This window comes from Bubalus bubalis, chromosome 3 (genome assembly GCF_019923935.1).
Source record: "Bubalus bubalis isolate 160015118507 breed Murrah chromosome 3, NDDB_SH_1, whole genome shotgun sequence".
In the NCBI taxonomy this organism is placed as follows: domain Eukaryota; kingdom Metazoa; phylum Chordata; class Mammalia; order Artiodactyla; family Bovidae; genus Bubalus; species Bubalus bubalis.
In genome coordinates, this window is record NC_059159.1 from 72,149,808 (window position 1) to 72,163,087 (window position 13,280).

The 13,280-nt window shown below is 44.0% G+C and overlaps 1 protein-coding gene across 3 annotated transcripts in view; it reads left to right on the top strand.

Annotated features, from left to right (window-relative positions):
* Positions 1 to 13,280, top strand: part of KIF13B (kinesin family member 13B) — a 211,600-nt gene that overhangs the window by 115,360 nt on the left and 82,960 nt on the right. For all 3 annotated transcript variants that reach the window (XM_044939710.2, XM_044939711.2, XM_006064308.4), the window contains 5 exons: positions 3,304 to 3,434; positions 8,020 to 8,106; positions 10,412 to 10,602; positions 11,388 to 11,598; positions 12,685 to 12,847. In XM_044939710.2, coding sequence (XP_044795645.2) covers positions 3,304 to 3,434; positions 8,020 to 8,106; positions 10,412 to 10,602; positions 11,388 to 11,598; positions 12,685 to 12,847 — 783 coding nt within the window. The remainder of the gene's footprint in view (positions 1 to 3,303; positions 3,435 to 8,019; positions 8,107 to 10,411; positions 10,603 to 11,387; positions 11,599 to 12,684; positions 12,848 to 13,280) is intronic.

Here is a 13,280-nt window from a genome sequence, read left to right on the forward strand (position 1 = left end):
GATTGGGGGCAGGAGGAGAAGGAGACGACAGAGGATGAGATGGCTGGATGGCATCACTGACTTGATGGACATGAGTTTGGGTGAACTCTGGGAGTTGGTGGTGGACAGGGAGGCCTGGCGTGCTGCAATTCATGAGGTCGCAAAGAGTCGGACACGACTGAGCAACTGAACTGAAGGGCTTTTTGGGGGGGGGGGTCTTTGTTTTTTTAGGCGATCTCAGCCTCTTTTGCTCTTTGGACTCTCTGTTTCTCCCTTTGGAACTTCTCCCCACCTTGTAGTGGGTGTGTTAAGACAGAGAGCAAAGATGGGAGATGGGTGTGGAACAGATTCCTTTGGCCTGCTACTGAACGTCACTAAAGCATTCCTTGTAGTTGACACTTGGTCAGGCCCCGTTCTCTGGATTAGGAAGGTCAATCCAGGGATTGACCAGGAAGCCTCAGCCAAAATCGAGGAGTAGACATTGGCCTGGAGTGTCCCTGTGTTTCTCGTATATATTCCCTGAGGACTGAACCGGATACCAGAATGCAATTCTGATCCCAGCTCTTTGTTTATTGGAAACCCCACTGCAGCGCACTGGAGAGAAGAAACCTCCAGAAGAGGGAAAGTGAAAATAATGTAAGGGAAGAGGCCTTTTTATTAGACTGGGATCCCAGGAGAGATGGGAAGAATTGGAACCAAGAGTATAATTATCAGGCTTGTGGACAAAGGAGGGGAGACCTTCCTCTGAATCCAAGAGGAATGCTAAGGGAAATGGTTGTTCATTTATCTTTCTTTTGTTTTTACTTAATGGCTCAGTGCAGCAGGCCTCTGTTACATGCTTGGAATATAGTGGTGAGGCGGTAGGTTGCAGGACAGGCTGCCCTCTGCTCTCTCAGCGTTTCCACGCTAGCTGTGGAGATGGACAGAAAACCCACAGTCAGTCAGTGCTACGTAAGGAATTCAGGCATGAGAGTAAGACGGTGGTTCTTTCTCATTGTCAGCTCAGTATACACCTCTCTGAGGATGTGCCCTTAAAAGCTGAGGTAGAAATGATCAGAAACTACCAGTATGACGATCAGGGGAGGAACTCTTCAGGCAGACGAAGCGGTCAGTGTGCTCAAAGAGTGGATGAAAGGCCTGTGCGGGTGGATCATGCTCCAGGAGAGGCAGAGTGCTGGGACCTGGGGTAGAAGCAGCAGCTAGGGCCCAGATCACAGAAGGTTTGTAAGCCTGCGTAAGAATTTGAACTTCCTAGAAGTTCAAAGGGAAGCCACTAGATGATTCTCTGTAGGGGGATTGTGTGATCAGCTCTTGATGGTGGAAGTAGGTGGGGTGTGGTGGGAAGGAAGTGGAGAAGCAATAGAAGGCTCTTATATTCACCTGGGCTTCCCTGGTGGCTCAGCAGCAAAGAATCTGCTTGCCAGTGCCGGAGACTCAGGTTTCATCCCTGAGTCCAGACGATCCCCTGGAGAAGGAAATGTGAACCAACTCCAGTATTCTTGCCTGGGAAATCCCAGGACAGAGGAGCCTGGCAGGCTACCATCCATGTCGCCAAGAGTTAGACACAACTTAGCGACTCAACAACAGCACAATATTCACCCAGGCAAGAGGGTGTGATAGTGGAGGTGGGAAGGGAGCTGAGTCTTGATACATGTCAGAGGGAGAGTCTGAGAGGATTTTGTGATGGACTTGGGGCTGGAAGTAGGCTGGTAAGACAGAGAGAAGACTGCAGAATAGCATCTGAGCTTTTTCACTTGAGCAGCTGGGCGGTGGTGGTGCCATTGGTATTGGGGAATGGAATAGACTCAATGGGGTGGGGAGGGGTGGAAGCAAAAGGTCTGCTTTGGCGCTTTAACTTTGAAATTTCATTAGACATCCAAATTGTACCAAGTGGGCAAGAAATAATGGTGACTGCGCCTGGGACAGAGGTGGTGGAGGCGGGAAAATGGTGGAACTAAAGTCTGTAGTTCCTGGGTGGTGGTTTTGGATAGATAGGTAGAGACATTGATATATATATTTAAACCCTGTTGGGCTGAATGAGATCATTGTGGCCAGTGGTTAGCAACTTACTTCCATGGGTTAAATCTTGCCCCCTGCTTGTTTTCATATGGCTCAGGAGCCAAGAGTAGTGTTTGCATTTTTTAAACGGTTGGGGAAAAAAATCAAGAGTCATAATATTTTGGACATGTGAAAATTGTATGAAGTTCAGATTTCAGTGTTCATAAGTAAATTTTTTTGGGAAGTAGCCATACGTATGCTTTTGTGTATTGTCTGGCTGCTTTCACACTATGGGACAGAATTGAGTAATTGTGTATGACTCACAAGGCCTAAAATATTTCATGTCTGACCCCGATCCAGGTGTATAGGAGAAGTGGGCTTATTAGGGACAGATCCCAGTCATATCAACATTTAAGTGCAGTCAAAAGTTGAAGCACAGAAGAGGGGGCTCGATTTTTATGTCCCTTTTTTTTTTCAGTTACTTGCCAAAAAGTGACCCTAGTGGTTGGGGCTTAGAGAATTGAAAAGTTGGGGGTATACGGTAAGAAGAATGCATCTGCTGTCTGCTGTATCTTTTATGAGGTCTTGGGAGACCACGTGATTTTAAAAAATAATTCAAACTCCTTGTGTTTGAATAGCTCTTTATCTTTGTCGATTCATCTTGATTGAGACCAGGTAGGTGATGTACAACTTGGGTACCTGTAGTTTTCAGATCCGTATTTTTGGTACAGAAACTGACACATCCTCTGTCATCTCCTTCTCCTGCCTTCAATCTTTCCAAGCATCAGGGTCTTCTCCAATGAGTCAGTTCTTCACATGAGGTGGTCAGAGTACTAGAGCTTCAGCTTCAGCATCACTGACTCAATGGACATGAATTTGAGCAAGCTCTGGAAGTTGGTGATGGACAGGGAAGCCTGGTGTGCTCTAGTCCAAGGGGTTGCAAAGAGTCAGGCACGACTGAGCAACTGAACTGAACTGACACTTGGTTTAGGCTTTGAAGTAGGATAAAATATTTTGAATCAAGATTGCAATGGAAAATAAAGAATATAGTATAGCCATTAATATAAACCTGTAGTTTTTAGGTTTAAAAGTTATATAACTCAATTCAGTGCCTTATTCCTTATAAGGAAATACAACTTGTATAATGAGTTCAAGAGAAAGCCAGGCATTCCCCCTACTATTCCATTTGCTTTAAAAATCTTTTAGCTAAGATCATGGGTAGAGAGCTGAGAGTTTAAGGTAATGTACTAGAGCTGAGAGTAGACAATTTCAGTTTGTGTACATGCAAGAATGCAGTATTAATCAGTGAATTTGATTCTTTTGTAGGAACATACACTGATAGGTTCAGCAAATTCCCAAGATATCCAGCTGTGTGGCATGGGAATTCTTCCTGAACACTGTATCATAGACATCACGCCAGAAGGCCAGGTTATGCTGACTCCTCAGAAGAACACCAGGTAATGTACTTTATTTAGTGGTAATGTCACAGTAATTTTTAAGAGGAAGAAAGTACACTAACGGAGGGTGGTATAAGGTCATTTGGCCTTGTTTTTGGCTTTTACGTCCACTTAATGAAGATAGTTACCAAGTCCTTAATAGTTAACTTTTTTTTTTTCTTTTTTCACATTTATTTTTAATTGGAGAAAAATTGCTGTACAATGTTGTGTGGGTTTCTGCCATCCAACAGTGTGAGTCAGCCACAAGTATACATGTGTCCCCTCCTCCTTGAACTTTCTGCGGCACCCCACCCCAGCCCGCCCCTCTTGGCTGTCACACACCGTGGCGCTGAGCTCCCTGTGTTCCACAGCAGCTTCCCACTAGCGGTCTGTTTTACACACGGTAATGTGTGTGTTTCAACGCTACTCTCTCAGCCTGGCCCACCCTCTCCTTCCCATGCTGTGTCCACAAGCCTGTTTTCTGTCTGTGTCTCCATTGCCGCCCTGCAAATAGGTTCATCAGTACCATTTTTCTATATTCCATAAACGTGTGTTAATGTGCAGTATTTGTTTTTCTGACATACTTCACTCTGTTACAGGCTCTAGGTTAACTTTCTAATACCGCTTAAACCCATCCTTCCTCTCTGTACATACTAACGTCACCTTATTTAAATAAGGCCTTCATCATCAAATCTTTTTTTTTTTTTTTTTTTTACCTTGCTGTGCATGATTTGTGGTATCCTGATTTCCCGATTAGGGATCGAACCGAGGTCCTGGGAAGTGGAAGTGCAGAGTCCTAACCATTAGACCATCAGGGAATTCCTCCCTGCCCCCCAGTCAAATCCTGATTGGCATCCCTGCCAGCAGCCTGATCTTCTTTCTGGTCCATGCTGCGTACAGCCAGATGGCTTTTGGGTCTTCTTGATACAAAGTCCTTTACGCCCCTCCTGTTTATCTCCTCTTCCTCTGCATCTGCCGTTCCTCTGGCCAGCTAACTCCTGTTTGACCTTCAAGGTTAAGCTCTGTCGTTATCTACTTGAGTCTAAAATACGGGCCCCCAGTGCGTGTTCCTAGAGCACTCTGTGCTTCCTGGCATGCTAGCGCTTCATGCGGTGCTCTTGTGGGCTGCTAGCCTCTGTTACCGCATGGGCCTGGGGGCCCTTTGAGGACGAGGACCTTTCTTTTTTGGTTTTCTATCCTTGGCACATAATGTCAGACTAATATTAGAGGAGGAAATGGCAACCTACTCCAGTATTCTTGCCTGAAAAATTCCATGGACAGAGGAGCCTGGTGGGCTGTATAGTCCATGGGGTTGCAAGGGGTCGAACACTACTGAGCACACGCACACGCACACGCACCAGACTGATAATACAAGTGCTCAGTAAGTAATGAAAAGGCAGAGCATTATGTAAACTATTTGTCGGTTTTCTCCTTCAGCTTTAAGATTGTTATTGTCCTGTTGTGTAACTGTCTATGTAACTATTGTACGTGATGGTTAATTGATATACTGATCTTCTGAATGCGGATTCATCATCATATAAAAAAATCATTAATATCATCACTGATTTCACCCATAAAGTCTTTAAATGTTTCGAAGCTATCAAGCTCATGGTGAAGGATGCAAATGAGGAAGAAAAAAGAGCGTAGCCTGGCTGGGCGCAGGCACGCTATTCTCCCATTAAATAATCTCACAGACACCAACCCCAGGGAAGGTTACTCTGAGGCTGTGACAGAATAAGATGAAACAGGTCATATAATAATTTTGTCTCCGCAGAGACAAAAACCAAGGTCACTGTGTGCTCACTCAGTCATGTCTCTCTCTGCGACCCCATGGACTGTATCCCTCCAGGTTCCTCTGTTCATAGAATTTTCCAGGCAAGAAGACTAGAGCAGGTTGCCACTTCTTCCTCCAGGGGATCTTTCTGACCCGGGGATTGAACTCGCATCTTTTTGCATCTCCTGCATTGGCAGGCAGATTCTTCATCACTAGCGCCACCTGGGAAGCCCATGGTCACTATGCCATACCCAAAATACCAGACACCTTCTCTCAGCCGATGTGAGTGGCTATTTCTTTACCAATTACAACTTCATCCTCGTCTCCTCTCTATGAATAAGATTTTTGACAAACCCAGTCATAGAATTAGTCCTGCTCTCTGACAGCATCCAGTATATAGAGGACTCCCACCTCCTCAGGCTGTCACCTAGGTTGTCCAGCTGAAGCTTGTTCCTTGCAGCAACCCCCCATCCCCATTCTCCCCTTTCTGACACCCCAGGCTTCCTGGGGTGGCTTCTCCCTTGGTATGAGTGATAAACCTAACCGGCTCAACTACGGGAGTGTTCCTGGTGGTCTTTGGTTGGAGGACATCGACACAAATTTCCCGAAACTCTAATTTTCACTTGAAAGCTTGGCAACAAATACTGTCAATTACTTTGGTCCAAGTGACAGGCTGCCTTTGTTCATTTTCAAGAAAATGTGCCAGAAAATCACTGTGTGTGTGTCTTTGCTCAAGACAGTTGTCATACTTTGGTATGCTTCAGCACAGCTTTGGTATGCTTCAGCACAGCGCTTGGTATGCCTCTCACGTTGTCACCTTGAATGTTTTAAGAAGTTGCGTACTACTCAAGGGTCAAGATTTACCAAAAGTACTAATTTTAACATTTTATCTTCATAAATTTATTTTTACTTTTTAATTAAAAAATTTTTTATTGGAGTACAGTTGATTTTTACTCCTTCATCAAGGACCTTTTCAAATGAAACATTTTTAAAAATTGTGAATGCACAGCAGTGAATAATCCAGTGACTACCAATAAGGGTTTGATGCCATTGCCTTGATTTGTGCAAAAACACCAATAGTTTTATTCTTTGCCAATGCAAATGTCAACACAGAGGAAAATGGCAGGTTAGTGTTGTTACACAAATAAATTTGATCTTTGGAACCTCCTGCAGACCGCACTTTGAGAACTGTTATTATATTCATGCTTTTATGTATTAACTGCTTGAGCTTTAGAAAATAAGCCTGTATATGTGTTTGCCTTTAATTAAACTCCTCACTGTATTTAAGGAATTTGTGTTATACAGGCTAAAATCTGCTAATTTCCATAGGCCCCCTCTTGTCATAACTCTATTTTTTGAGCTCATGCTTTGAATAAATCAGACTATAGGAGCATAGAGACCAATTGCCTTTAGTGTTTAAAGCCCACATGGAGCTTTCCTGGTAGCTCAGTGGTAAAGAATCCACCTGCCAATGCAGGAGACACAGACTCGATCCCTGGTCTGGGAAGATTCCACATGCCATGTGGCAGCTAAGCCCGTGGGCCACAACCACTGAGCCTGTGCTCTAGAGTCCCCCCATGCCGCAACTACCGAAGCCCTCACCCTGGAGCCTGCGCTCCACAACAAGAGAAACCACCCCGAAGAGACGCCCACTCACACAACAGAGTAGTCCCTGCTCACCACAACTAGAGAGAGCCCTCGCAGCAACGAAGACCCAGCACAGCAGAAAATCAAAAAATGTTTCAAAAGTTGTTAAAAGCCCACATGGTAAGCGGAGTCTAGATGCAGAGTAAGGTTCAGTGTCTGTGCATATACATTAAAAATAACTGTCTGCACAAAGCCAGATGAATGCTTTAGGAATTTAAAGATTTTAAGGTAATATAGGCTGGAGTGACCAAGGAAGTAGAAATCAAACTGGGCTTTGGACAAATCAAACAGCTTTGTGAGGAATCAAACTGAGTTGAGACTCAGGGGGATGAAGAGGAACAGGAGCCCTCTTCCCAGTTATAGGACTGGGACAACCCTCGCTTTGGAGGAAAGGAAAATCATTGTTTAGTGGACAGAGCATAACACCTCCCCACCCCTGCCATTTTTGATTTTTCTGGAGTTGAGAATTCACTGGAACAGGGAAAGAAGGAGATGAAGAGGGTTTCCTTTTGCAAGGCCTTTAATGTCAAGTTAAAGACCTTTATCCTCTAAGCAGATGAGTCATTCAGTGGGAGAGACGTGATGACAGAGATATTCCTGTAATATCAGCCTTATAATGGTATATGTGATTTTCTATTTAGTTTCCACCCCTCTGAAGTTTTTCCTTAATAATCTTCTACCCGCCATTTCTGTGTTGAACTCCATTGTCAGGGTGAGCAGTCAAGTGGGTCTTACAACTCTTCTGTATTGATAGGATATGGGCATTTTTCTGTGCTATAGGAAGTTAAGAACTGAACAGATCTCATTTCTTACTACTGCCACTGTAGATAGTTCTGAGTTTAGTTGGTTGATTGGCTTTTTCTGTCTGTGTAGACTGGACGTGCTTGCTCTAAGCTGTCGTGCACACTGCCACTGTCTTTGTATCATTAGCTGTAATGGTTCCATATTTACTCCTTAATATGCTATATAACAAATTTAGAACTTTGAAAAATAGAGGTTAATAATCTACAGCACTTGGTACCATAGGCATTTTATGTAAATCAGCAAAGAAGGAAATAAAAAAAATTATTCTCCAAGGGCGTTTTATTTTGGGGGAATTGGTTATTTTGCTTTTCCTGTATTGGAGAAATTGAAGGAGAGGATATGATAATCCTTGTTCACGTGTTTGGCCTCTTCTCTCCACAGAACATTTGTAAACGGCTCCTCTGTATCCAGTCCTATTCAGCTGCACCACGGGGACAGGGTATTGTGGGGGAACAACCACTTCTTCAGGTATGACGGTCATGCTCCTAAAGAGGGAGGTGCTCTGTAACAGAAGACTGTACATTAAAAAGTAAACTTAATGCCATAAATATATGTATTGTTTTGTGCACACATGTATATTGATATTTATTCAGTATACACATGCTTGTTCCCTATACGGCTTGAGCCTGAGGGGCACATGAACAATGGACTCAGGAGAAATACTGATTCAGTTACATATTTTTACATTTTATTTCCCAATGGAAGATGATTGTTTTGCCATCTGGCATAAGAATTCATTAATTATTTTTCTGACATGCTTATATTTTAATTTTTTATTTTTGAAAAGTAGTGGTTTTAGTTTCCTTGTCTGTGAAAGGAGGCTCATGTTTTATTTAGAAATGCTCTCGGCTGCATCCAATGGCAGATTTGACTCTGGGTTAAACAGTTCCTTTCTCTGACAAAACAGGAACTCCCAAGGAGGATGGTTATTGGCTTTGGCTCAGGCTCTCGAAAGAGTCATGGTAGAAGTCTTGGCATTGTCTTGCCTCTTCCCTGTGGTCTAAAGAGGGCCACGTCCCTCCGGGCATCAAAGCAGCACTCAGACACCCCGAAGAAGGCAAGGGTGAGGGGTGGCAGGACTAGCCCTGACTATCCTGAGCAGAAGAAGCAGGCATCTCCCTGGAGTCCCCGGTGACCTTCCTCTGACCCCTCACATACTAGAATTCGCCTCTCAGCTGCAAGGGAGGCTGAGAAAGTCTGAGCTGGAACTGGACATCTTTTCCCATACAAAACTGCTGTTGTGTTGGTGAGGACCAGCGGGCTGGCGAGAGTATAGAACTTAAGTCTTGATCTATTCCCCTTCCTGTCACTGGCACATGGGTTTCAGATATCAAGCTCGATCCTCTGCTGGTGGGCCAGCTGCTATAGCGATTATTTCTGAGAGAGTAGAGGGCTACAGAGTGTGTGGAAAATGTTTATCTTTTTCTTCTCAAATTAAATCAAGCATGGATTGCTTGGCTTAGTGTACAGAGCCTTCATAGTTTGGATTAGGTTGATTTTTCTACGATTCTGTCTCACAACTTTTGCTGTACAGATTTTGTGTATCTCTATGTTTTATTTATCATTTCTCCAGAGGCTGTGAGGGTTTCCATTTTGCCTCTGTCCTAACGCCCTGCTTTCTCTTCACCCCTTAAGGCTCAGCTCAGATGAGTTCCAATTCTTTCATCCCTTCCTCTCCTATTTGACTGTGAGGTTATTGTTGTTGTTCAGTCACTAAGTTGTGTCTGATTCTGTGACCTCATAGGCTACAGCACACCAGGCTCCTCTGTCCTCCACTGTCTCCTGGAATTTGCTCAGATTCATGGCCAAATGAGTTGAGTTGGTGATGCCATCCAACCATCTCATCCTCTGTCGCCTCCTTCTCCATTTGCCTTCAGTCTTTTCCAGCATCAGGGTCTTTTCCAGTGAGTCGGCTCTTCACATCAGGTGGCCAAAGTATTGGAGCTTCAGCATCAGTCCTTCCAATGAATATCCAGAGCTGATTTCCTTTAGGATGGACTGGTTGGATCTCCTTGCAGTCCAAGGGACTCTCAAGAGTCTTCTCCAGCACCAAAGTACAAAAGCATCAGTTCTTTGTCACTCAGCCTTCTTTATGGTCCAACTCTTGCATCCGTACATGACTTCTGGAAAAACCATAGCTTTGACTATATGGACTGTTGTTGGCAAAGTGATATCTCTGCTTTTTAATATGCAGTCTAGGTTTGTCGTAGCTTTTCTTCCAGGGAGCAAGCATCTTTTATTTTCATGGCCGCAGTCACCGTCTGTAGTGATTTTGGAGCCCAAGAACATAAAATCTGTCTCTGTTTCCACTTTTTCCCCTTCTATTTGCCATGAAGTGATGGGACTGGATGCTATGATCTTCGTTTTATGCATGTGGCATTTTAAGCTACCTTTTTACTTTTTTTATTGGCGCATGTGTCTGTGTGTTTTATTTCTACTACTGGAATATAAACTTCCGAGTATAGTGAAAAGTGAAAGTTAGTCAGTCGTGTCTGACTCTTTGCAACCCCATGGACTATACAGTCAATGGAATTTTCCAGGTCAGAATATTGGAGTGGGTAGTGGCTTTCTTCTCCAGGGGATCTTCCCAACCCAGGGATTGAACCCAGGTCTCCTGCATTGCAAGCAGGACTGCATTGGATTTTTTACCAACTGAGCAATTGCCTTCTATTTCTGGTATCCCCTTGGCATCTAGCAAATGCCACTATTGAATGACTGGAATGAATAAATGCATATCTTTCTTTAAAAGATAATATTCTATTTTCCTCTCAAGACTTAATTTGCCTAAAAAGAAAAAGAAAGCAGATCGAGATGATGAGGAGCAAGACATATCCATGAAGAATGACACCAGTTCTGAGCAGCTGGATGTTGATGGAGACTCGTCCAGTGAGGTGTCCAGTGAGATCAACTTCAATTATGAGTACGCCCAGATGGAGGTGACCATGAAGGCGCTGGGTAGTAATGGTGAGCAGACTGGTTTTGCTTTTTAGAATCTTTCAAAGTTGCTGGACTGGTTAGAGATATTTACATTGGACACTTTTTAAACATTAGCAAAAAGACATCTTCATGTTGTTCCTCTGTACTCAATTCTTTTGTGGCTTTGGCCTAAGTGTATTATACTTATAAAAAGTTACTCTTTCTGCCCTGATATATCAGGAGAACTAACACAACATTGTAAAGTAAATATACTTCAAACTGTTCTCATTGGTAGAATTTCTCAGGTCTGAGACTTTACTGTCCCTGGCTTATTATTGTAGTGGATTTCTGGAGTGTTGCCTCTGTCTTAGGTTATGTGTAGACCTGCTTTTTCTATACAGAAGATAGTTTAGCAAGTATCTGACAGACTAGATAATACGGTTGGTTAGTAATTGGGAGTAAGGAAAGCTAGCTGTCTTTAAGAATCTTACGTTATTTTTTTTTCTCTTTCTGACTGACCTCACTCTTTATGACAGACTCTGGGTTCATCCACATCTCTGCAAATGACCCAGTTTTGAGCCAGGCTCAAGAGTGAGGGGACATATGTATGCTTTTGACTGATTCACACTGTTGTACACCAGAAACTAACACAACATTGTAAAGCAATTATACTCCAATTAAAAAAAAATTTTTAAACAACTCACATTATTATTAATTGTTGTTTGTGACAAACAACAAAATAGAGCAGTGTTTGCTGTATATTGTGTTGTGCAGTTAACCTTTTGTTTGTTATTTGCCTTAAAAAAAAAAAAACAAAAAAAAACCTTGTTTAGATCCCATGCAGTCAATACTGAACAGCCTGGAACAACAGCATGAAGAGGAGAAACGGTCTGCGTTGGAGCGCCAGAGGCTCATGTACGAGCATGAGCTGGAGCAGCTCCGGAGACGGCTGTCCCCCGAGAAACAGAACTGTCGTAGTTCCGACAGGTTTTCTTTCCACTCCCCCAGCGCTCAGCAGCGCCTGCGGCAGTGGACGGAAGAGAGGTAGGTGGGTGGTGGGGCCCTTGTTACCGTCACTTTAACCCACCTGCGTAACATACAGAGGGGAAAATCTAGACTTTAATTTAAACATGAGCTATACTGTAAGTGTTACAGCTAAGAACCACTTGACCTTGTCTTTTTTGCCCCCGTTTTGGGGGGATATAAGGAATTATCCATTTATATTGATGTATTTAAAGCCACCCCTCTGAGGCGCCACCCCATTTTCAGTGGGTATAAATAGCTTTTGGATTTGAATAAACCGGTGTGTGTACTCAGAAGTTATACTTTATCATTGTATTATACTTTAGGTTCTGAGGCGTGGGTAGATGGTTTTTTAAAAAAGGACAAAAAGAGAGGTGGTATATCAGGTAGGTAAAGCATGGTGCCAGTAAGATTCAGATTGCAAGTTTGATCTTTATATGGGCTGATGAGCATTGCGCTAAATGTCTTCGCCATGGTTACAGAGTGGACTTAACTAACCTCCTGCTCTTCAGGGTTTGGTCAGCAGACAGGCAGCATCTCTGTCACCTGGAGATGGACAGAAATGTAGCATTTCAGGTCTCTCACCCCAGATACGGGCTTTCCAGGTGGGTCAGCAGTAAACAACCCACCTACCAATGCAGGAAATGTGGGTTTGATCCGTGGGTCAGGAAGATCCCCTGGAGAAGAAAATAGCAACCCACTCTAGTTTTCTTGCCTGGGAAATCACATGGACAGAGGAGCCGGATGGGCTACAGTCCATGGGGTTGCAAAGAGTTGGACTCGACTCAGGGACTGAGGATGCACAGCAGGGACCCCAGATATACTGAGTCAAAATCCTCAGTTTCTCAAGATTCCCAGGTGATTTGTATACACAGTCACGTTTGCCGAGCCCTACCTCTGGCCAGCCTCGCCCAGGAGCGTGTGCCGGCACTGGTGACGTAGCCACATTCGGGTGCATGCGCAGGGCAGTGCCGCGGATGTATTCTCTGTGTGCAGAAGACAGTCGTAAAGCTTGTTGGTTCGCAGTTTGGCATTCATGTTTTATGTGCTATATCATATTTCCATGTGCTGCTCTAATGGTTATCCCCTCCCCTTTTTATTTTAAAGAGAAGCAACACTGAATAACAGCCTGATGAGGCTGAGGGAACAAATTGTGAAAGCCAATCTGCTGGTGAGAGAAGCTAGTTACATCGCAGAAGAACTGGATAAGCGAACAGAATATAAAGTAACCCTCCAGATTCCCGCCTCCAGCCTCGATGCCAACAGGAAGGTGAGGTTGCTGTTAATGAAACGACCAAAGAAACCGTTGTATAAAACTGCTTCCTGTTTCACCAGGATTATTTAAACATGGGAGCGGGGAGTTTGCCCTCTTCCCCGCCCGCATCCTTCACAGTCTAGGTCATTGGGACCTGTCTGCCTCTCTCGATCAGAATTACTTCCATATAATTCTCTTTGTGCATAAATGGTTTTATCCACTAGAAACATCCTCTTCCACCCCCTTCCCCAGCTCTACCAGCTTTTTTTTTTTTCTTTTAAATTTTGGCTGTGCTGGGTCTTTGTTGTGGTGGGCGGGTCTCTCTGGGGGGACTTATCTGTCCTGGGAGTAGGATCTTAGTGTCCTGACCAGGGATTGAACCCATGTCCGCTGCCTTGGAAGGAAAATTCTCAACCACTAGACCACCAGGGAAGTCCCTGTAGCAATT